General features: G+C 43.7%; 1 protein-coding gene across 1 annotated transcript in view; it reads right to left on the bottom strand.

Moving 5' to 3' along the window:
• The window catches only part of PCP4 (Purkinje cell protein 4), a 49,119-nt gene extending 26,439 nt beyond the window's left edge, over nucleotides 1-22,680 (bottom strand). Inside the window, exons 1-2 of the mRNA XM_057373987.1 lie at nucleotides 22,599-22,680; nucleotides 4,617-4,668 (exon numbers count right to left, since the gene is read on the bottom strand). Coding sequence (XP_057229970.1) covers nucleotides 4,617-4,668; nucleotides 22,599-22,607 — 61 coding nt within the window. The 5' untranslated portion in view covers nucleotides 22,608-22,680. The remainder of the gene's footprint in view (nucleotides 1-4,616; nucleotides 4,669-22,598) is intronic.
• Between the last annotated feature and the right edge of the window lie 2,271 nt (nucleotides 22,681-24,951).

The following is a 24,951-nucleotide window of genomic DNA, read 5'->3' as shown; positions in this document are numbered from 1 at the left end:
AGAGATCTCTATTCTCCCACACAGGATTGCTTTACAATTATTTACCATTACCCTTAACGTTTTCTAGAAGCATTCAGATTGAAACGACTCCATTTTAGATGTAAAATGTAAGAATTGACTTTTTAACTCCACTGGATCTTCATCTTCACACAGAGGCATCCAATGGACAGGATGAAACACAGAATATTTATTCATGTATAATTTTCTGAATGCCCCAAAGCAGAATTCACACACTGACAAGTGATTGGGAATGAGAAGAAACTGAAAAGAAGGAATTCACCTTTTCCATACAACTGACCATCTTGGTGTGATTGGATTAATTCACCACGACATCTCAGTTCATGCAAAACCAACTCATTTTCATTTCACTCAGAGCCACGAARGCATAGAATTCATCCCATGAAAACATTCACTTTGTTATTATAAATATTCATGTTACTGAATGATAAATCTCATCTTCCAAGAAAAATTATTAATACCAATTAATAATCACATGCTTTATGTACTTTGAGAAGAAAGAGCGAGATCTATTAATAGGAAAAAGAGCGATTCTAAATTTGAAGATGGAAATAATTGGTTCTGATGCAATTGTTTCCCTGGCAGTTGTGCTGGGCTATTAAAGAGTAGATTGCATGAGAGCAGCTTGCAAATTATACCACAAGAAAAAAAAACAATACAGGGCAATGTGAAACAGAAMAAGAAGTGACAAGTGTTAACCTACAAAGGAACTTTGTGACATTGCCAAGGTCACAGAGAAGAATCACTTATTTGCCAATAGTCAGGGGGGAACATTCTGTTTTCATATTTGCATCTGCAAATATGATTGTCCTGACTAATCAAACCAGGTAACCATAAAGGAAATTACAGCTTCTTATCCCACACTGAGCTGTGTGGGAACAGTAATGCTGCCTTCCTTTTGGATTTTCTACCACAGAGAACCGCATTATATAACAGGTTTACAAATTCAGTTTGCAGTTTCACAAATAAGTCTCTCTTAGTTTCAGGAAGACTGGGGTCCTTCAAGTCCCAGTGAGGTTATGGGTTCAGTACTGGGCCAGACCTTGTTCTCCAATGATTTGGATGAAGGGGCAGAAGCCTCCTCAGCAAATCTGATGGTGATACAAACCTGGGAAGAGCAGCTGATCCTCCCAAGGGCTGTGCAGCCCTTCAGAGGGACCTTGATAAGCTGGAAGGGTGCGCAGAGAACGGTCTGAAGTTCAACAAGGGCAAAGTCAGGTCCTGCACCTGAGGCGGAACAACCCCAGGCACCAGCACAGACTGGGGGTGACCTGCKGGAGAAGGACCTGGGATCCTGGAGGACAGAGAGCTGTCCATGAGCCAGCAGTGTCCTGGGGGACAGGAAAGCCAGTGGGATCCAGGAGTGCCTTGGGAAGAGCATTCCCAGCGGGTCAGGGAGGGATCCTGCCCCTGTGCCAGCCCGGGAGGCTCCTCTGGGTGCCGTGTCCAGCTGTGGCCCCTCAGAGGAGCCCAGCAGGGACAGGGAGCTCCTGGAGCGGGGCCGGCCGAGGCTGCGGAGATGAGGAAGGGCCGGGAGCAGCTCCGTGCCCAGGAAAGGCTGAGGGAGCCGGGGCTGCTCAGCCTCCAGAGGAGCCCCAGCCCAGAGGGGCCCTCGGCCCTGGCTGTCCCTGGGTGCAGGGAGGGCTCCGAGCAGGGCCCGGGCTCTGCTCCGGGGGGGACCCAGCGATGGCACCCGAGGGACGGGCAGGGACTGAGCCCAGGGAGYTYCCCCTGCACAGGAGRCACAACTGCCCTGGGCAGGGACCAGAGAGGGGCTGGAGTCTCCTCCCTGGGGATATTCCAGAGCCAGCTGGACACAGCCCTGTGCCCTGTGCTCTGGGAGCAGAGAGGTGGCACCAGATGTCCCACTGCCATCCCTTCCATCCTCACCCACCCTGTGCACACAGCAGCACCGTCCCTGCAGCTCAAGGGTTTGCTCAGAGCTGCCACTGCTGCCGTGGGGATAGGAACCAAAYACAATTAAGGAGAGACTGTTCCTGTCTGAGGAAGGTCAAACAAGAACATGCATTCGTGTCTACCCAAACCATCGCTGCTATAAAAGGAATCCTCAGAGCTTGAATCTCCCTGACTGCTGCACAGCCACAGCAAGGCCATACATGTCTTCAAATAGGGAGACTGCTGATTACCATTATTTTATTTTCTTCMGTTTCAACCTAACCTAGAGGAGGGYCCAAAATTCATTTTCTACTGCAATGCATGAACATAGCTCAGCCCCACAGTGCCTCACTGTGTGAATCAAACCCTGAGAAAAGCCAAGCATCTTTATTTGTTGTTTGGGACAGTTTTCAGCAGCTTCTCCTGACCTGTAAACAAGAGCAAAGACAGCAACCAGACCAGTTTGCCTTTGCAAACATTTTCAGAGCATGACTTTTCTTTTTTTGTTGTTCTTTTTGTAAGATGAAAGAGTTTTTTGTTTCTCCACCCTTCCCCCCTTTCAACAAGAGGGAAACAAGAGGGAAAGTTTCCTTTTGACAGGGAAACAAACACTTGAAGAAGAGGCTAATAATATTTAAGACATGGACATATTACAGACTTCTGGCCAAAAAAAACACGGAACAGAGGATTTATATTGTGTGTATAGGTTTACAGAACACCCCAATTTTCAGAGCAATAAATCACTGCTTGAGTTCTAACCACACAGAGCTAATAAGGACAAAGAGTTACACATTCCTGCTTCTTTGATTTAGCATTCATTCTCAGGTTCAAAGTTCTGATTCTGCTTTATTTTTATGTAAGCATGTGGGCTGGGGAGATCAGAGGACTCTATTCCATCTCCCCTGCTGCTCCTGTGTTTTATGTAGGTGACAGCTTTTCTGCCATAATTTCATTACAAAAAATAATTGGTATCTATCTGCCCAAGATTAAYTGTGCATCTGCCTGTTTATGCTGTACATAAAATTATGCTACAACTACACCCATATATATTTTTGAATTAATGATGCAGCCCTTGCTCACCCAAAATCTCCACTAAGAAAAAAAAATTGCTTTTAAAARGGCTGCAGGATCAGTAAATCTAAGCTCAACTTGACAACAGGAYGATTTTATTTGGGAAGAAATTTTTATTTGGGAAGAAATTCAAGGCAAATGAGCTGAGTTCATAATGTGCTCAAACAGTAAAGAGAAAAACATGCTCCCCATGCTGCCCGAATGGCTGACATAATTTTGCTTGCTTTCCTTCCCTGTTAACTTGAGAATGCAAATTGCTTTGCTGTCAGGGTACATTTGTTCCCACTAATTCAAGACACTATAACAAGCCAAAATATTTATTTGGGKTTTTTTTCCCACTCCAATTTGTGTTTTATCATAGTGGGAGCATCATCAACGGATTTCATTTACTGAAACATTATGCAAACAGCCCTTACGGGAAAGTCACCTCCCTRTAATAGGAAAACTATCCATAAAGAAGGCTCCTAATGTTTTCGGATGTGTTGACTCTAAGGGCCCAAAAATTCTACTCTGACCAACACTTAAAAGGCCAAAACACATATCCAAAATGACTGCTCAAATGACCCATTTGAAAAAGCCTTGGCTTTTCAGAGAACTTGGATTTTTCTTGCTTTTCAGGGGATGGGATGGAGACCAGAACATATTCTTTTAATTAGAGCTGGATGAGCAAACAGAAGCAGAGCACATTTTATCGTTCAATCCTCTTTCTGATGATGCCTCTTTTTCAGCTGGGTATATTAAAAAAAAAMCAAAAAAACACCAATTTTTTAACCTTTTCCTTTGTAAAATGTTTCTGATGATAACCAGATTTTAATCAATTATCAATTGTGTGTTGACCATTTCTGCTCCTATAAGAAATTAAATGAGATTTCAGCTAAGAAAAACCCCAAACAATTACGGTATTCTTGAAAATTCTGTTTTGCATTCTTCTGGGAAAATGAAAGTCAACGTTTTTTAATTAGAATTGTTTGTCCCACTTAAGGGGCTGAAATTGGTTTCTGCCAGCCCCTTTGTTAAGGTCTCAAAAAGCTCTGTGAGTCACCCCTTAGAGGAGTGGATATGAGTCCAGACTCACTCCAGTGACGAAATTCAGAGCCTCTTTGCCATCTGGTCCTTCCGTGTGAGCTGCTCCATCCATAGTTTCTCCCCAGCAACACTCAAATGAGCTCTACACAAGTGGATTCTAACTTTGGTATCTTAGTTCTGGGCCTAAAATTAGGTGGGATTAATCAGACTACAGAAACTCGATGAGCAAATMTTTTGAAACTGTTTTATTTCTCTTCACCTTCCTCATCCATGGAGCAGCTCATAATACCTCACCTTGTCTTTTGGTGTCCTTTCCACACAGATCTGGTCTTGTTTTAGCCTCATTTGTCTCTGCTCTGACTTCCTTGAAGTCCTTTGGTTTACCACAGTACACACTCAGAAATGAGACTCTACTTTAGCAAAGGGTTTATATATACAAATAAAAAGGAAACAAACCCACTGAAGCCCTTCCAGTTTTTCAAACACAATCAAAAGATAAGCTATGACACCAAAGCCTTCACTACAGACATYTGTCATTACAGTGTAAAATATTTTGGCTCAATTTTACTCAGCATTCTCCATCCAGAAATAAAGTCAACCCTTACCATTCTCACCAGACGTCTTGTCTTTCCCATTTGTAGSCCCGGTTCCTTGTCTCTGTTAAGGGGGGAAGAAACACAAAACAAGAGGTTAGAACATTCTTGAACACACATTTTCCCCTTGGAATTACTGCCAATTACAGCCCCGTTTCTCCTCAGTATATTGGGTAATCCACCCTCATGCAACGCTGCTTTGAAACACTGTCACTGAACCAGGAATGCATAGTTCCATTTAAAGGCTGGAGTCTGTGATCCTGGAGTTCTTTTCCAGCATAAAAGACTGATTTAGGTATGGCTGCATCACTACATGTGCCCCTGGATGCAATTATCCTGATGAGTGATATATATGTGTGCAATCAGGTTCTCAGCAGTGCAAGGGTATGAGCTACAGAGCATCATTTCATTTCTTCAGCTCCCTGCTGTGCCTCCCTTTCCATGACTCAGGACCACAGGGAAGTCCTGAGGTTTTGCAGGGACAAAATTATAAGGGTCAAAACCCAGCCTGAAGTTAATTTGGCCAATGCCATAAACCAGACACAACTACAATGTCCCTGGAAATACATAGGCAACAAAAGGAGGGCTAAGGAGAATCTCCGTCCTGACTTGATTTTGGCTAGAAAATCCATTTTCTGCTTCGGCCGTGAAAGAAGATGGAAYTTCCCACTTTCATTTACTGAGACAAAGGAATAGCCTCCTGAATTTCCATGAAACAAACTGATCTAAGTCACTCTGCCAAGGAACAGGTGGCAAACACCAGGGCAGTCCAAATATTCACAGTGGCAGAGTACGAGAGTAGGGAACTTCCCAACTTAGGAATGGTCACTTTATGAAAATTATTCTGCATCCCCCASAGAAAGCATCTCAAGGTAGATTAAGGTACTTCAGCCTATGGCAAAACTTACATTGCTTATGCAAAATTATTCATTTTTGTGTGTTACTGAAATAGAACTAAAAGAAAAAAAGTCATCCTCTAGGGTTATTTATGTGAAAATCTGGGAGTTTTAAACTMAGAGAATAAATCCAGCTGCACTCAGCCATCAGAGGCAGCACATCCTCAGGCACCAGGGAAGGTAACAGGTACAGGAGTACTGCAAACCAAACGGTTTCTACAACATCTGGACCGTCATGTGGATTCTCCTATGAAAAGTCATACTTATCTGAAGGTATTTTTTCAAAAATTTCTGGTTAAAACCTTCTGTGCCTTGGTTTCTGTGCTTTACCTTCCCAAGCAGTCATATTTCCAAGGCATATTTTGTATATAGAGCTAATCATGGGTGCTCTTAGCTCTGACATGGAAAATGGAAATACAGTTTTTTCTCCCTGGAGCCCCAGAGCCAAGACATCAACTTGGCCAATAACAGAGAATGGGATTCTAGAGGGATAAACACCTTTGACAAACGTATAAGTTACCAACAGCCAGAAATCAATAAATCCACCCAACAAGCAGTTTTGCTTTGTGCCTTTAAATGATGTTTGGTTAATATTTCCATGTCTTGATTCTAAACAGCACTTTAAAGAAGATTATACATTTACAAAATACCATATTTTTCCTATCAATGAAAAGGTACCTCTATCCCTTTTTCTTCCCCTGTATATTTTWAAAGGCTTTTTCGAGTTGTCTTATTTCCTGAGCATTTCAGGCYGTGCTACTTAGGCTTTATGAAAGCTTCCCTTTCCTCCCTAGGCTATACCTGTCAGGTTCAGTCTGCTTATGATGGAGTGCTGGAATATGGATTCACACATTTATTTCGTGTCTCAAGATTTCCCCTCAGGGAGAAGGAATGTTGTCAAAGAAAAAGAATAAAAACTTGGTTTCGGTAAATGAAGGTTTTTCTATTCATGAGGTCACGGTATTTTTTCTTTAAGTCTGCAATCAGTTGCAATATTCTGTAGCCATTTGTTTGATTGGTGACCACTGGACTTAAACAGAAAGAAACCTGAAAGTCTGCCAAACCAGCTTCTGATAGCTTTTCCTTTAGTTATAGACATATTTTGATCCATAAGCCCTGTGCTGTCTCCCAAGTGACTGCAATGGATTTGAAAGTGAGAATCGGCTTCTCATTAACAAGGCACTGAAACTCRGGAAAAAGCCAGATACAATGGGATCATCCTCCTGCAAAGCCTTTAGCCTTTTATTGCAACACATTCAGTGGACCTACTTTTCAAAACATTTTCAAGGTGTTGGTATTATTAGCAGCTGGAGTTTCTTTCTTCTTTCATCACCTTTCATGATGCTACAGCAGGTTGCAGAACAAAGCTGAGCTTTTTAATGTGGTTCAGAGCAAAAGGGGACTTAACACAAGGAGGAGTTACTTGGGGGTACTTCCAAGAAGCAATGGATGAAAGCCCTGCTGGTAGAGCAGATATTGTCCATAGATKAAATAGGTCAAATTAAAATAATGGAAATACAATGGAAAAAAATTAATTTCTGGTTTCASAGGATGGTTGAGGATGGAAGGGACCACAGTGGGGCTGAACAGCCTCAGCTCCCTCAGCCTTTCTTCCCAAGAGAGGATTCCCATTCCCTGTAACTTGCAGCCAGCTCCTTGATTCAGATTGATGCTGAAATTCGTTTTTAAGGCAAGAATCAGGACTGAAACATTGAATAAACTTTCCACCAGGCATCAAAGAAACATCAGAGCTAAAATGAACATGAGTGCAGACCCGTAACAATTATACAGTAAAACATGATAAACAGTTTTGTTGCTATGTTGCGTAGGAGGAAACAGAGTTTATGACTGCTTCAGGCTATATTAATTTTTAACTCAGTGGTTTTACAAAACACCAAAGACACATAATTAAAAATGTCTCCAAAAATCAAAGTGACTCCCAATTTGTCAGCAGAGGAAGTAAAAAAGACTTCTGCCATATGCTCGAAATCCCAGTAAGAAAAGAACAGGTTTGCTTTCCTGTTAAAGTCTCAGAGCTATACAGAGAGGCCAGTTAACGTGGTATGAAAATCTGTACTAAATTAGTCCCCAAGGCGAGCAAACTAAGGTCAAAAGTGAACTTGCAGCCAGGAGGACATTTGAAGAAGAATGTTAAATTACTGCAGCAGCTTTTCTACTCATTCTTCTAGCCCCTGCTGCACCCCCGAGCCTAATTTTTGCCTTTAATCTTACATTCTGTTCTTGTCTTGAAATAGCCTGACCTTTTCAGCTACGCTTTTAATTAGCACCTCAGTGTTAGGGATTGCAGCCAGGTGTTGATTACAGAATTTCTGGGGGCAGAAGGGTTGTTTGTTTTATGGTGAGCCACAGAAAGTCCAAGATCAGGGACATGAAACTGCCAGAACGTTCTGACAAATGGGCTCTTACAGTTAATAACATCATCCCGATGCTTCGGCTCAGTGCAGGGTCAACAAGGTACAGAGGGCTGTATCCCACTAAAGCAGCGGCTGCAGATTTTCTACAGGATGCGTTTCTACATAAAAGAATGGAAAAAAAAAAAAAAAATCCAAGAGTGGAATTTAAAAAATACAAACAGGTGGAAGTTTTTTGTAAAATGGACAGCAGCAAAAGTCTGCATAGACTGACAGGATACTGACACATATGAAATGTTATTTAGGATGGTACTGGCAACAAGAATAGCAGGGAAATCTGTGCATATCCTAAGCTTTGTTTTGCTCATCTAAGGTGTGACATGTTGGTACTGAGCAGCACCAAAAAAAAGGTGTGGCTCAGCCAGCGCCGCGCCAAGCAAACCTTCACTCTGCACCACCACCCGTTCTCTGTACAAAGATTTCTCTTTAAGAAACAGAAATTGAACCCAACTAAACTATTTCATGAGGATTTTATTTTTTTTTATAGTCTTCTGCTTTAATTAAAGAAAAACAGCTRTTTCAGCCTTAATGTGCAAAAAGTACTGAAAAAATACATTTCAAAGATTTATGACATTTATGTTCTTTCTGCAAATAAAAATGTCACTGAAAATATGTGCTTAGGGACTGCTGATGTTTTCCAAGCAAGGAAAGCTTCCTCCTAATCACAGCAGAATAATCAGGAGATACATCAGAAACTAAATGAAGATCCAGAATTTAAGCAGGGGCAAGAACCAGCTATGATTTTAGACAAATGGGTACATTCTGCAGAAATTGGGAATTCAATATGATAATTTAGGTTAAGTTCTCCTTTACTGGAGATTTCTGTATCACTRTCTCTAACATCATGTATCCCATTTGAAAACTATGCACTCAGCATTTCACACACTGAAGTGTGAAAAACATTACTCTTAGCCACAACACAATAAATAATTTGGTTTAAAAATGGAGAAAATATATTACCATGCCTAAAATAAAAAGTTAAAAGCAGGAAAAACAATGTTGCTATGATGAAAAGATTTTTGTTTGCTGAAGGTGCAAGGGATTCCTGGCCTCTAAGTAATGGGACTAGAATTTTAGTACCACTGTATTTTTTTGAATTATATACCAGAAAGAATGGAAATGAACAGCTGGGAGAGATAAAGTGCACTGCTGGAGAGCCAGGCACAAATTCTATCATTTCACTCATTTACTTCTAATTATTTCTTCTCCAAACTGGTCTGCAGCACAGACAGATGGCAAATCCCAAACCAACTTTGTGACGTACAGGTTCACTCACATCAGTCACCTAAGGAACATCTGCAGACAGAGCTGAAGAACCCCAGACAGAAGCCAGGACAGAGCAATGAAAATTGCACAAGAAACGACACAAATAAACCTTCCTCACTTGGCTACTTGTGCCTCCTTTACAAGTTCCTCCACTCTTCTGCCACATTTTTATAGATGTGGCACTGAATATTTATGACATCAAAGTGTCCTTCAAAGCCCACATTTAGGGGAATTGCATCAGGTACAGAACATCCAGCCAAGGTTTTGTCGGAATGATGGATAAATCTGATAATGTGTCTGTTACTTCTGTCTTACACATCATTGTGAGAAATCACAGACTGCATTTTCTGAGCAACCTGACAGAAAGAAAAATTATTTATCAACTTGTACTTCTCCACCTATGCATCCCCTCCTCCCCGCATGCTCCTCTGCACCAAGGGAGTTTTCCACAGCCASTTTTCTGTCTGTTTTGCTTTGCCAGGGCAGCACAGTGTTGCCAGAGCAAGAGCACCAGAATCCATCTTTCCATACTGGCTGTCAAAGCTAAATGATCCCTGGCACTTTGACAATTCCTGTAATTATCCTCATGGGTCAAACAGTTTTCTACTTGACTGGCTCCTGATTGTGCCTAATTTTATTAAGGCTTTCCTATAGCTGTTTTAATAAATTAAAACTACGCAGGTGGGCTGAGATGAACCGATGGGATTCAAACTGCGGTGGCKAAAAGCTGGCAGAGGGACAGTGGTTTTCTGGGACTTTTTTAATCACTGAAGGGACATGGCTTTGCATCTAAATGYACACTGTCATCCTAGAAACCACAGTAATATTTATCCAAAATTAAGGATAACTATAAATGAAATTGTTTGCAGTGTGGTCATTGCCCATGTAGAACACAAGTTTTTGTTTACGTGTCTACACAAAATGCCCACAGGGTTGCTCACAGGCTTAAGGCATTTGCTTCAATTTAAGGTGTGATTGGTTCACTTTTGTCCAGACAGAACTTCTGGCTTGAGGTAAATCCTCAGAACAGACACTTCAGAGTGCACAGACAGCAGGAAGTCCTTCAGTATTGGGCACACTCAGAAACATGGAATGGTTTGGGTTATAAGGGGCATTAAAAATCACCCTGTGACACCTCAGCCATGGGCAGGGWCACCTCCCACTGTCCCAGGCTGCTCCCAGCCCCAATGTCCAGCCTGGCCTTGGGCACTCAAAGGGATCCAGGGGCAGCCACAGCTTCTCTGGGCACCCTGTGCCAGGGCCTGCCCACCCTCCCAGGGAACAATTCCTGCCCAATATCCCATCTGGCTCTGCCCTCTGGCACTGGGAAGCCATTCCCTGGCTCCTGTCCCTGCAGCCCTTGCAAATTGTTCTCTCCATGGTTCCTGTGGGCTCCTTCAGGCCCTGCAAGGCCACACTGAGCTCAGCCCAAAGCTTCTCCTGTCCAGGCTGAACAATCCCAGCTCTCCCAGCCTTTCCTCCCAGCACAGCTGCTCCATCCCTCTGACCATCCTGCTGCCTCCTCTGGGCTCTCTCCAGCAGCTCCACGTCCTTCCTGTGCTGGGCCCCAGGGCTGGAGGCAGCTTCCAGAATAAATTTAGGAGGCATCTGATAAAAATGGGCTGAGGGAATCACTGCCTGGGATACAGGAACCTACTTACAGCGCTGATTTTAAGTATTCTAATAGCACAGAAAAGAACTTTTGCTGTGCCCCACTTTTGCCAATGCTGGGCTGTAATTTATAAATCAGCACAGTGAGAACCTGCTGATTTTGTATTCAGATTCCATATAATGTTCTAAACGGAATATTTACACCAACACCAAATGTAATCAACGTAATTAGCACAAACAGTAGCTTGCTTAATATTTAGGTTATTAGCATATTTTGAATTAAAACATTATTTCTCCAAAGACATTGTAATCACATTTTTTTTTTTTTCAGAGGCAGGGATTAATGGAATCTTTGAAGTTAATTTTGAAAGCAGCTGCAAGAATGTATTTCCCAAATCCTGTTAATTACCATGCCAGCCATGAGAAGTAATCCCCCCCATTTTTTTTTCCTCCTGSAAGAATGGAAGATTTGATCCAGCATGGTTTATTTACAGGGCTAATGCATACATGGACAAGTAGTTGTCTTCAACTCAGCAGAATTACTTTCAGGGTGGAATTGGAACCTCAGTGTGGTACTGTGGAATTTCCCTAAACTCTGTGTTGGATTTTGTTTAGCAAAGGGCAAAGAGAGCAAAATCAGCTGCAGAAAAAACCTTCTCACAGCACTTGCCAAAAAATTACCTCAGCTCTCTCTTGGACATGGGTGATACAATCCGTATCCCAATTACACTGAGGTTTCCTCTTTATCCATTTCCAAGGTGACCCAGGAGGAATATTTCAACAAAAATTGATTAAGTTAGATGGCATAAATAAAAAGTGACTGAGGTTCACTCGGTGGAAGGTGGACTCTTCCATTTTTTTTTGTCCTATATTTCTTATCTATTGGTAGCATCAGACCTGGCATTACAGATCCAGAAAGGGCATTTTGGGGCAGGAAACCTGCCTTAAGAACTCCTACTTCCCATTAGAGCCCAATCCAGCCACACCTTCCCATCCCCAAGGCCTCGTTTCTTTGGAAACAATTGTTTGCAAGGTCACACGGAAAATAGGAGCACTAAAATTATTCAAGTTAAAAATAACCCTTCAGCAGAGCTGTGCTGAAAACAATCATTGAAATGATCAGGCTAAAAAAGGAAATACATTTTTCAACTGTTTCTGTTGATCATTCAGTCGTGTGGTTGATGTCTCTGATCCACAAACAGTTGAACCAGGGCAACCTAAATTCTGAGCCTGTGTGGGCAATACAGGCAGGGCACCTAATGAGGAGAAACAGAACTTTGGGGATCTGGAAAAAACATTTGGATATAGACAGTATCCTGGGTATATTTTAATATCAGCATCCCCAGACAGGAAGAGCRTCCTAAACCAATTATGGGGTCAGAGTCCCTGCCTTGGCATAATATAACTGATTATGGATGGTGGTTTTGTAGCAAAAAAATTTACTTTATATTTCATTCTTCCAAGCCCTTCTGAAGTTTTGGGTAATGCAATTTGCTGAGCTCTAAACCCAGCTGTAATTGAGTTAGAGGCTGTCTTCAAGGGACAGCTTGGATTATTCACGGCGAAAATCTGCACTGACAAATTGCTTCATCTCTGATCATATTGGCTATTATTATTAAAACAGGCTGCTTTTTCCCAGACTGCAAAAATTCTGGTGGTTGTTTTCTTCTGTTGGCATGTTTTTATTTCCAGTTGTATAATTAAAAAAAATCTGTTCTTACTTCCCTGCTGTTTCCCTACATATTTCAGAGGTAAACAGGTATTATCACAGCCAGTTAGTCTGCTCTAGTAACTGGGCCATATAGGTTTTCTAAAAATATTAATTATGGCAGTTTYCAGCCACCACGCAAAGGAACTTTCTGCCTCCAGCCTCAGGCAAAGCCTTTGATTTTCAAGACAAGAGCAAGACCAAGTGGCAGGGATGTTTCTGCATCACTTAATGCGCTGCTCCACCCACCCCGGGCAGCCTGTCTGGTCACAGGGAGCAACTCGGAGCAGCCCCCCAGCCATCAGCAGAGATGACAGGAACTTCTCCAGGGTTATTCCAGCGGAGGGAATCACTGGACTGCGAGTGTGCCGCAGCCTTGGCAGCGCAGCCTTGCCCAGGGGCCGCTCAGACRGATGACGCAAATCTGGTATCCCTGGCACCGTGCCATGGGCACATCCCTGCCAGGGGGACCTGGAATCGGCTSCTGGAGCTGCCCTCGGAATGGGGCATCGCTCCATGGAGGATTTGTCCTGCATTGCTCCAATCTGGATCAGGAATGACCCGCTGAGGGCTTGAGGGGAGCTGCTTTGTTTGGGGGGGAATGTGGTTCAGAGCAGAGCTCTTGGCACTGGGAGGAAAAACCAGAGCCAAGGGATTAGAAAGAACCCTGCCACAATAAAAGGAAAATGGGCAGGGTGAGGCACAAGGTCACCTTGATGGCCAGGAATCGCGGACAGCAATCAAATAAGCTCACATGTAGCAAGCAGAAGACAAGTCAGGTCACTATCTCTGTCCAAGAGATGGACAGAAAATCAGGATTTCCACAAATCAGAAACTCCCAGGACCCTGCAGCTGCTCAGGGAAATTGTTGCTGCGATCCATTTCACCACTAACAGCAGCAGGGAAGATAAGAAAGTAATTTTCACAGAAAAGCTGTAAGAGCTCCCAGGCTCCAGGTTACCTGCCCTAAGACCAAATCCTTCCCTGTGAGGGTGGGGAGGCCCTGGCACAGGTTGTCCAGAGGAGCTGTGGCTGCTCCATCCCAARTGTTCAAGGCCAGGCTGGATAGAGCTCTGAGCAACCTGGGATAAAGGAAATTGTCCCTGCCCATGGCAGGGGTTGGAACGAGATGATATTTAATGTCCTTTCCAACCCAAACCATTCTGTGATTCAATGAACTGTGTCTTCCAATTCCAGTTCAATGAAAACTTGCAAGTTTCTCCACTCCAGATAGTCCTCAGTCTCACATTATGAACTTTATGGCTCCATTCTGCACCTTGTGCTTTGCAAAAATATTACCAATTTACACCTAACTCACATGAACATGGCAAAACATCCTGCAATGATGTCATTAAATATGGAATTTAGGTGTTTCTACAAGAAGAGTCATGCATTTTGGTAATAGTCTCACATACTTATCCCGTGACTAAAGAGGAAATAGGTTCCTTGGAAGTTTCATGCAGAAAGCAGATTTAGATCCAGTTGTGCTGCTTGAGACACTGCAGTCAGACAAAAACATCTATTAAAGACTTACATGGCATGACTGCAAAAGCTATTGTAGAACTCAGGCAATTCGCAACTTGGGTTTTCTGCAATTCACAATATTAAGGTGGAACCTTTGCTACCGACAACCCCACACTTGCAGATCCATCCCCGAAGTCCAATTCCAGGATGGAAGTGCACAAAGCTTTTGATCCACGCAAGGAATACAAAACAGAGCTCAGAATAAAAGCCCTGTGAGAAAGAGAGGATCTCCTGTAATGTATCCTGAGAGGTTCATTCAGCRTGGTTTGGGTGTTAGTGCTCTCCAGTAGCTTGCAAAAAACATGCTGAAGGAAAGAAGTGAGAACTAGCCAAGTCTGACTGGCAAATTAAAATTGGCATCAAGCTGGCCTGCCTTAGGCATTTGGCTGCCCTGCTTAAACTGCAGCACATGTGTGCTGGCACATGCATTCTGAAATGTGCCAAGCCAACAATATGTTTGCTCTCTTCCAGGGGTGTGGATCTGTCAGATCTGACTGCAGCAGTGATATGTATGAAGCAGCCATGAAGCCACATGGCTCATTTTCCCCCCATGTCATCTGCCTGCCCAGCCCTCCTTCCTTTCCATCAACTTAATGCTTCCAGTTTCTGGCAGTTTATCTTGTATCTCCCTCGACCTCACATTTTACAAGTACACTTTTGGAATTCCAAAAACAGATTTCCATGTCATTCAAATTTCCTCCCAGAACACCACAAGAAGAAGTTCAAATAAAAGTCATTCTTCAGAGCATTTCCATTAGAGTTAAAATTACATGCTGAAGAGTCGACACGCAGAGTATCCAGTATTTTAATACAAGAATAATGTAATACTGGTTATTTCAAATTATTTAATGCTGCCTATTTCCTCCAAAGGGAAAAAGAGAAAGAAAGGTCCCCAAGAGAAAAAAAAAAAACAAAACATTTCTTGAAACATTTAAGGCTAGACAATGAAAAAATTTAAATTAAGAACACACTTTTGCTTTGTATGAGGATTATTTTCCTCCCTCTGTACCTCTCACCTCCTAAACTTGGGCTTCAGCCTTTTTAAGTGTGTTTTCATATTTATCTAGGCATTACACTCTGATACTCACCTGATCAACCCAACCTCACCCTACTGAAAGGTAAAGCAAACATCTCACGGGAAAATGCTGCATGTAAAAATGTATGTAGGTAAAAATGATGTATATAAAAACATTTTCACAAATCACTGGCCTTCCTTCACTTCCTGAGTGTCACTGGGAAAAGGTGTAGTATCATCAAAATCCTCAAGAAATCAAGTATTTCCACATATCAGTTATTTTTTGCTTCATCTGTTTAGTTACATCCTTGCATTTTGGGGAAAAGGCTGATGAGATCATGGTACCTGCTGCATAAAAAAGGCTTATTTTGTTGGTCACGGTGGACATATGGAGATAAAATCAYCCCCAGGCATCAGCAATGGGTGCTGCCTGCTTCCCAGCACTCTGCCCAGGTATTGTGATGATGTGTAGATCCCCAGTTTCCTTTCAAGATTTCTTTCACCCCTTGATTCACTCCAGAACAGCCTTGTCAAGCTGATTTAGCATAACATGGATTTGCCCCATTTCCAGGGAAAGCCCTAGTGATAGTTTGGGCATTTCTGAAYTGTGCTCCATCATTCCCAGAAAAGGTATATCTGAAATCCCTACAAATCCACCCACACCAGTGTCTGCAGCCAGCCAGGATCATCACAGGGATCTTTTCTCCTTCMCTTTTAGGAGACTCCTGTTGTGCAGTGATCCAGCAGGACCTTCCAAGCTTAAACCATCACAACCTTACCACCTTTCAGGTTTCTCTGGTTCCACTGCTGCAGCTGTCCAGCTCTGCTGGCACTATCCAGGAGCTATGGCTCCTCAGCCCACCAAGAATCCAAATGCCWGCCAARGAGCASCAGGTAAGGCTGGTGACAAAACAGMTCAGACCTTTCTGTCAGGCAYTTGGACACCAAGATTCAATATTAAAGACATTAAATATATACCTGCAGACTTTTTGGCATAGTTGGAGTGTGTTTCCAAGAGATTATGCCCTCCTACCTGGTGCCACYCTTCGCACCAGCTCCTTGTCTCAGTCCAGGGATCTCTGAGGTCTCCAAGGTCAGACAGAAGGACACCACATTTTGCAGAGTCTTTTTCCTTTCTTCTTTTTCCTTTTGTTTCTTACTTTCATCTCTCACAAARGAGCTCTCTAACATCATTCTATCTAGTGTTACAGCACTCACAGTGTCAGCTACACCACTGGTTAAGGTCAGATTTCATGCACTCTAGACTAAGGTGATAATGCAAGAACATTCAGTGTGTGTAAAGTAATATTCTTTAAGAGGAAAGACAATTCAGCTGTAACTAATATTCAAGTCATGTAKGCAGGCAATTTTCATTTCTTCTCTGACTAAACTTGTGCTTCTCCCTCCAAATTCCATGTTAGTGCATAAATAAGGCTTTATCCTTCTTGCTAGGAATTGATGAGATGAGACAGCACCAGCCAAAGACCTGGTTTATGTGACTCTTGCCCAATTTACTTCTAAGTAGACTGGTCTGGTCTCTGAGGAAGCAGACATGGAGAGTGGGGATAAACTGTGACCCCAAATCCTGTCATCGATAATGTTTCACAATCTACTGCCTTTGCAGTTGCTTGCCATTTATTTTCCTAATAAGACAAAAGTACATAGTCTGTTTTCCACCTCTTTTTATAAGAGAAATAAAGACTGGCTTTCTTAACTGAAATTAGAGGAAAAAGTAGAAAATATTATTTCTTATTTGATCTAGTTTATAGTTATCTACCATATCTTTTTTATTATTTAGAAACCCAATATCCAAACAACTGAAGAAACAGAACACCTTTCCTTAGGAAGAAGAGGAATAGATATTTTTCRTCTTCATGAGAAGATTCTGTACCTTGCAGAAAACAATGTGATACATAGCTCAGGGAATTTAGGGTTCTGCCACAGCTGAGAAGCTGAAGGAAGGCATTGCTCTCCCCTGCTGCTTTCTACCATCCTCTTCAGCCAAGGGGGTGTCTCAGTATTTACATAGCCAGCTTTAGCACACTGGCACAAGCTCTTCCACAGCAAAGCTGAAGAGGCAAAACATTCAAACACACTTTCCAAGCCATCCCTACAAAAAAAAACTGAGACAGACAAGAGCAAATTGCAGTTTGGAAATCAAATATTTTATTTAAATGAAAAAAAAAAAAAAAATCCACCCAGAAACCTTTAATGGAAATGCCACTGCTGTTCCTGCTGAAGTCAACTGCTGCTTTACACCACATTTCATCGTTASCGTGATCTAGATAATGTAGACACTGTTGGATGATGACTCCTATAAGCTTGCCAATTCATTACAAATTCAGGGATATTGAACTAGAAACTAATACTCCTTTACACCCTGAAATTATATCATATTATCAAGTCCTTTAGCACGAAGGTGGGAGCTTTTCTGTTGCACAAATGCAGGAATCCTTGCTTAAAGTTATTCTTTTACAAGGACACATGATATSTGAAGCATACTATAAAAGCTAAATGTCCTTTTTTAAAGCGTGTTGCCTGAATCTGCTGGCATTCTATACATGGCRAGAAAACCCATGAGCTTCTGCCAGTGTCATCAAATTAAGATCAATTTCCAACATCACTCGAAGTGCTATTTTAGAAGATGCTTGATCCCACTGAAACCACACTGATGGAAAGAGTAGGCAAAGTGACAGATGTAAAACTTATTGTTCTCCCTTCTTCCTCCTCTTTTGAGCTGCAATTTACCACTCAGCTAATAAATAGATGTGAGTTAAAATTAAAAACTGATGTTCATGTGCTTATCGATCCCACCCCCACCCTGTAACAGCTGCAGTTTCCTCCTCCACTCTGCCATGTTCTTGCTGTGGTTTTTAGAGCTGCACAGCTTTTGTACCTACCGTGGGTATAACCTCATCGAGGCAAATAATTACAATTGGGGTCACGGCAGAATCTGAAAAATGCAACCAGAAGGGCCCCCCTAAGGTGAGGGGCTGGCTCAGACACCCCCCAGGACTGGAACMCCAGCTCAGAGAACAAATGTGCTTTCCCCTTACAAAGACTAGTTCTTCGATTTAGTGCCATCAGGGCTAKCATTACACAATCCTCACCTGTGTTYATGTGGYTCCAAAATGCTAAATACCATTTCAGTGGAATGGTTTCGAGTGTATTCAGGAGAAAATCCAGTTTTATCATTTAACCACCTGAAGCAGCCAGCTTCAGCCAAAAGCCTYCACTTACACCTAATGTTTCACACATTCCCTCTCCTTCTCCAACAGTCTCCACCTGTCCAGAGGGAYGGAGACACATTCCAGGTTCTCCCTCAACCCTGAGGGAAAAGGACACTCTCCACAAGTCTGCCTACTGTGGGACATACCCCGTGGTGGTTTGGGTATCACTTGTTTGGAAAGCAGAGCTTGCCTTGGTGATGGGTGTCTTACAGACACACCTCGAAGACAAGGAAAGCTCCTTTTTCACCTCTGACCCCAGAGTTATCCCATAACACCCTCCACCTTTGCCAAGTTGGCTGCTTGGACACCTCCCAAGGAGGGTGATCTGAGCTCCAAGCAAAGATTCAGTTCTCCAGGCTGCAGAGCAGAGCTGTCTGCACAAGCACAACCACCAGGACAGCTCATCCCTCCAGGAACACCCTGCTCCCCCCAGCTATGGGTCACACAGATACCCTTCAGTAACCTTTAAAAGTGACTGCAGGATCCAAAAGCCAATCTAAAGCCAAGAGCTTGTTGTAGAAAGTTGTTGAAAGAAACAAGATTTGGTGTTCTTTCCTTTCAAAACCTGACCAAAACCTCTGCATTTATGCAGAGATCCAAGTCCCCAGCTCTTCACCTTCCCAACTAAGAGAGTCAGGCCCCTAAGAGCTCTCTGAATTTCATGTGCCTGGTTGCTTGACACCTGTTTCCAAAGGAAAGCCAGAATATTCTTGCTGCTGTCTGGTAACTAGGCTGCTTCTCACATATAAAAATCTACTGGCTCAGAGCACACACCGCTTAAAGGGTGCACATCAGCACCCTGATAATCAGTGCTGCACTTCAGTCACATTGCATGAGGCTCTTCCAATGCAAGTTCTTCAACCACAGGTGCCTCAGGCAATCAAAAAGAGATTTCCCAAATSGCTCTCCCAAAGTCGGACACCTAAATAACACCCCTACACCAGCAAACCACTCTGACCCTTTAAAATCAAAAGGAAATAAATGCATCCMAGGCAATCTCTGCTGGAGACTCCTCATTTCGGAGCCACTGGAACATAAGACCATATTGTTTAAATGCTCTCCTTCCCAAGCCCAGACCTGATTTCTGATAACAACCAGGAAAATTCCACACAGAAGGCAAGAGTGAATGTCATAAAAATGTCTGTGTGATTGAATGCTTCTTGTGAAYCTTCGTGGCAGGGGAATACCACCACCTAAAATCATCTGCAACAACATGTCAGATGGTTCCCTGACTGATCAGATGACAGAACTCCCTGTGGTGAACCGAGTTTATGCCAGATGTGAGTTTAGAGGCTCCCTGGTACAGCTACTGAGTGTGAACAGAGATTTGGCGTTGTCTGTGGGCCCACTACCCAAGATCTCTTCCCCCAGTTCACCCTGTGCGACTGGAGATTTTTAATGGAGAACAGGCTGCATCTCATGGCTGCATCTCATGGCTGCTCACTGACAGCAGCTGATGTTTTTCAGCATGGTTTTCCACTCTGTGCTCATTAAATAGAATGGAAAACAGCTACAGACCTAAAGAAAAGGCTCTTTAGTTATGGGAGGATAGATTTTCCGAGCTAAAAATGCATTTCAGTGTACAGTGACATTCCCAAGGAGTTCCCCATACAGCTAAGGGACCTGTCTGCCATAAACCAGGCAGCAGGAAGCACAAATCACAAACTGGAAAGCCACTAGACAACTCCTACACCTCACATTCCCACTAACGACTTATGGGGCCAGATTTCTGCCCAGCAGACGGAGCTCATTAAACACATTTTCAGACAAATATTGCAAAGAAAGGAGTGCAGTGCTTTTCCTGTAGAAAAAGTCCTTATCCTTCCTGAAAAAAAATTAGAAGTTAGCTGCTAGAAAATAGAAAAGTAYTACAGTCAGATGAATGACTGCTTCTTTTTCAGCTTTCCTACCAGGAGAATGGTAATTATGGAATCACCGAATGGTTTGGTTGGAAGGGACCTTGGAGATCATTCAGTTCCATCTGTTGCCATGGGCAGAAACACCTTGCACTACCCCAGGTTGCTCAGAGCCACATCCAACCTGGCCTTGAACACTTCAAGGGATGGGGCATCCACAGGTTCTCTGGGCAACCTGTTGGAAGTGCCTCACCACCCTCACACTCATAAATCATGCTAATCACTGCACATAAACAGAAGTTAATTTTGCTTGAAGCAGTAAAATGAGAATTCATGCAAAGTCACAGTAAATAACTCAGGGAGATGAAAGCTCTTTTCAGAGATTTCTGTGACCGCATTTCCAGCGCTGCTCAAATCCAGGCAATTGGTAACATAAAGCAAAAAAAAAAAAAATAAACCCTTCTCACCCTCCCAACACCGTTGTATGTGGGATAATCTTTTGATGGCTTTAATTGAGCCTCTTTTCAATCACCCTGTCCACAGATTTTTTTTTTAGCAGATTAAGCCAAAAATAAAAATAAATTRCAGCATTGCAAGCTAAAACCACCATGACCCGACCCCTGACACCCCCCCACACACCCCCCCTTCCCCCAGCAAACAGTTATCTAAGAGCTTCCTTTCTGCTCAGGGATTTTTGGCTCATTTTTTAACRAAAATCTTTTGCAGTGAGGTGGTTCAGGGTGGTGCAGTTGCTCTCCTGTGCCTTTTGGGGAAGAGCTGACAGCAGGGAATAGCAGAGAAGCTGTTCTTCAGTGGAGCTGCGAGTGATAAACTCCCCAGTTTTGTCAGGGGAATGACAGTAGCACTGAAGACACCGAGTGCAGTGCTCAGTGTCACAGGCACAGGGTGCAGCTCTGCGCCAGAGAAACATCTCCCAGCTCCAGGGGTTTGCCAGGAACACAGCTCTGTGAGGCACAAGTGAATGCACTCTGAATAAAGAACCCCCGTGCTGCTAGCAGGGAGGATCTTKATGCTCACTGGGTCTCTTTAAGTCCAAAAGGCAATCAGTCAAATTCAAATTATGAAAGGTGAGTGAATTAGGACCAAATACAACCCAGCACAAASCTGTGACAAGAATGCCTTGTATAGTTATAGCAGGTACACCAGCACAACCCCAAGCATTACCCTCGCCATAAAATATTCCCCCTAATTATATRTTTAAGGACTGKAATAGCRCYGCTGCATCTCACAGCACACTTCAGYCAGCCCGGGGAGCAAAGTAACAGTGGCTGAAACAATAYAAGCAACCAAAACCCAAACCCACACTGCAGGAACTCCAGCCAAGTGACAGAAATACAGGCAGCAGCAGAGGAGAGGTGGTGGAGAGCCTGGTGCATCACACCTGGGCTGCCTGATCCCTGCAGGCAGCAGCGATGAGGATTTCCTCTGCTCTCCCCACTTGGCATGACCTGAAAGCCAAAATGTGAGCTGCTCCTCGCAAATCCCTGCACCACAGACCAGGCTGCTCCTGCTTTTCATCTCAGGTTTACACCTCGTGTAAAAACACAGCTGAATGCAACACCTGCACAGCAAATAGTCACAATTTATCCAGTGTCACTCTCAATTTTGCTTCTAAAAAAGGAAAATCCCATTTGTTAATGGAGTAGCAGGTGTTTTATAACAAACAGCCTCCAAAAATAGTGCTGGGTAAGGCGTAGTTACAGGTACCTCTGCTGATTCCCAAAGAATGAGCTGCACTAGAGAATGTGAGATCTCTCAGCTGAACCTCCCCATAATTTGACTGTCTACCAATACTTTTAAGTAAAAAAATACTAGTTTGAACTTTTCCACTGCAGAGAGAGTGGGGGTAAAAAAAAGCAAGCAGAAAACCCTGCAAGTGCAAAGTTTCAGCTTATTTATTTACAGGAGTACAAGTGATCCTTACATGTTTGGCACTATTTACATTTTTTCCCCTCAATTGTAATCCTTCTCAGGACACTACTTATAAAGTTTACATCAGCACCCAACCACAAACAGGGCGGTTTTTTCCATGAGATCTACCAGGCAACTTTCCCACAACTTGCTAAATCCTCCCTTCTGCATAGGAAAGCGTCGGATAGATACGAGAAATTATTGGGCTTTTTTAACTAGGAATCTCCACCAGTATGCACGGTCCTTCAAAGGGCAAAAATACCACCTTGCTTTATGCTCTACAGGCACATACACAAACCAGTGGGGATGAGTTTATCAGGATTTAAGAGGACATGCTGAGACCCCCCACTATCGGGACCTCCGGTTCCGCCGCGAAGCGCAGCGGAGCCTCCCCGCGTTCCCAGCCCGGGATGCGCCGCTCTCTCCCCAGCCGCCCGCGGGGAGGCGAAGGTGACATTCACCCTCCGAGGGCGCTGCTGCAGCCCCGTGCCCGTCGCCCCCGGCCCCGCTCAGCCCCGGCTCACCTCGCTCATGTCGCGACAGTGACGGTGACAGTGGCACGGCCCCGCCGGCGCTCAGCGCTCCCGCCGCCCCGCGACGCCCGTTAAGAAGCGGCGCCGCGCGCCCGGCCCGGCCCGCGCCAGCCAATCAGCGCCGCGCGCGCGCGGGCCCCACCCAATCCCCGCGCTCCCCGCATCCCGAGAGCGCGCGGCGCCCCCTGGCGGCGCTCACGGCCCTCGGCCCTCACGGCCCGGAGCGCTCCCCGCGTCCTTTCCCTCATCATCCTTCTCATCMTCATCCTCCTCCTTCTCCTCATCTTCCTCCTCCTTCTTCACTTTTCCCCCTCATTTCTCTCCTCCGTGGCTTCGGGCATCCTTGCAGGGGCAGAGACACGAACTCCAGGTGTGCTGGAGGCAGCCTGGGAATGGGGAATTATTGCGGCATATCTGATGAATAAATTATATGTGGATTTTAATTTTTTTTTTATTTTTTTTTTTTACTGTGAGGGTGTTGAGGCACTGGAATGGGTTTACCGGCAGGTTGTGGATGTGATATTCAAAGCCAGGTTGGAGCCTTGACCAACCTGCTCTAGTGACCCTGTCCATGGTAGTGGGTTTGGGATGGAGATGGTTTTTAAGATCCCTTCCAACTCTTTAACACTCTGCAATCCTATAAAACAGGCAGGGTTTCTCCTCACTGCTGTCCTCACCCCTGACTTTTCTCTCTGTCTTATCAGTCTTGTCGCCATTCCTGTTAAAATATACAGYATTTCTTCCAGAGATACATGAAAAGCATGTACATGAGATACAKGAAAAGCAGGCCTTTGAATAATTTCTTTGGAATGGTTAATTAAAGCAAAACTTTGGGATGTGTGCTGTTATGCTCCAGCATCCGTCTTCTGATGGAGCACAATTGCTATATTTGGCAATACACACTCAGATGCTCTGACTCACGTATCTGAAGAAATATAGGTTCAATTAGCTCCGGGAATGCACTTAACTCCCTCAAATTTTCCTCAAATCAATAAAAAAGTGAACATGTTATATTGGAGAGCCCAAGAAGCTTGACAAACCCTCCCACTTCCAGGGACTACCTTGCAGCAGCCTCTTCTCTTCGCCAACATCTGTCTTCAGGGCCAGCAYTAATAGAGGCAGTGAAATAAATTTCATGAGAAACCACGTTTTCCCTTTGAGTTGCAGAGGCAGGAGGGGCTGGGCTCCTTCACCTGAGGAAGAAGAGGATCCACAGACAGTGGAGCCATGGGTATGTATCCTGGGGAGAAAACTGAGATGCTGGCCAAATATGTAGGGATGGGATCAGGARAGCTGAGGCAGAATTGGAGATGAATTTGGCAAGGGATGTGAAAAATAATAAGGGTTTCCACGGGTATGTTGGCCAGAAAAGGAGGAGGAAAGAAAATTTGCTCCCCTGAGAAACAAAACAGGAAATCTGAGGTACTGAGCACAWTTTTTTCCTCTTTCATTGTACCATTATTCCCAGGACCTCTGTCAGCATCTGGGATTTTTTTWAAATTGACATAAATTGTCCCAGTTTTGGTTATGAGCAGCAACAAACATGGTAAGAGTTCATTGCATGAGCAGCTTCACGATTAAGTTAGACCCCTGAAGAAGCTGTGTTTCATGTGACACCATTTTCCAGTGAAAAGCAATTGTGGGTGTATTGCATTAGTATTCCTGTTCTGACAGGAGTGCCATGGGTCTGTCAGCTTATGGATACAAGGCACAATGCTAACATCAATTATTAACARAGTATTCCTGATCAAAGGGCTCCCAATCACATGGCAAGAGACACAGACCGCTGAGAGGAAATCTTTTCAGGTCCCTTTGACTCTGAGAGGAGTCACATTGGTCTCGCTCTTCACCATCAAAATAAATGTGTCAAATCCAAACAGAAAATCTCCTGGCGATAATTCAGGCTGTGTGTGCCCCRAGAAACAGGTCAGCAGAGAAGGCTCTTTGCACTAAATGCTGCAGGAGAACATACAAAATTCTTATTTTCTGGCCTGTTTGGAGGAGTTCACAGTTTCAAAGAGAAGCACCCTGGAGGGCACACTGAGCTGTATCTGGGAAGTCTCTGCCATTTATGCTGTCTGATGTCACATTTTGGTTTTGAGGTACCCCTTTCTCTGCCAGCCTTGCTAATCCATGGCAATCCTTCAAAGGTGTCCCAAAGTTCTGCTTTTACTTAAGTGCACAGCTAAGTAGTCGCACTTCTAAGTAGAGAAAATATTCTAAGCAATCTATTTTCAAGAGCCATTATATGCTGAAAATTGACTATTAAAATACCACCTTCTTATTCATCAAGTCTGCACTCAGTGTGTGTTCAATCTTGTCTGCTGGCATATGACTGCAATTT

Source organism: Malurus melanocephalus, unplaced genomic scaffold, assembly GCF_030028575.1.
Source record: "Malurus melanocephalus ecotype Western Australia unplaced genomic scaffold, MMel_1.1 scaffold_212, whole genome shotgun sequence".
In the NCBI taxonomy this organism is placed as follows: Eukaryota; Metazoa; Chordata; class Aves; order Passeriformes; family Maluridae; genus Malurus; species Malurus melanocephalus.
This window is presented reverse-complemented; position numbering and strand designations above follow the sequence as displayed.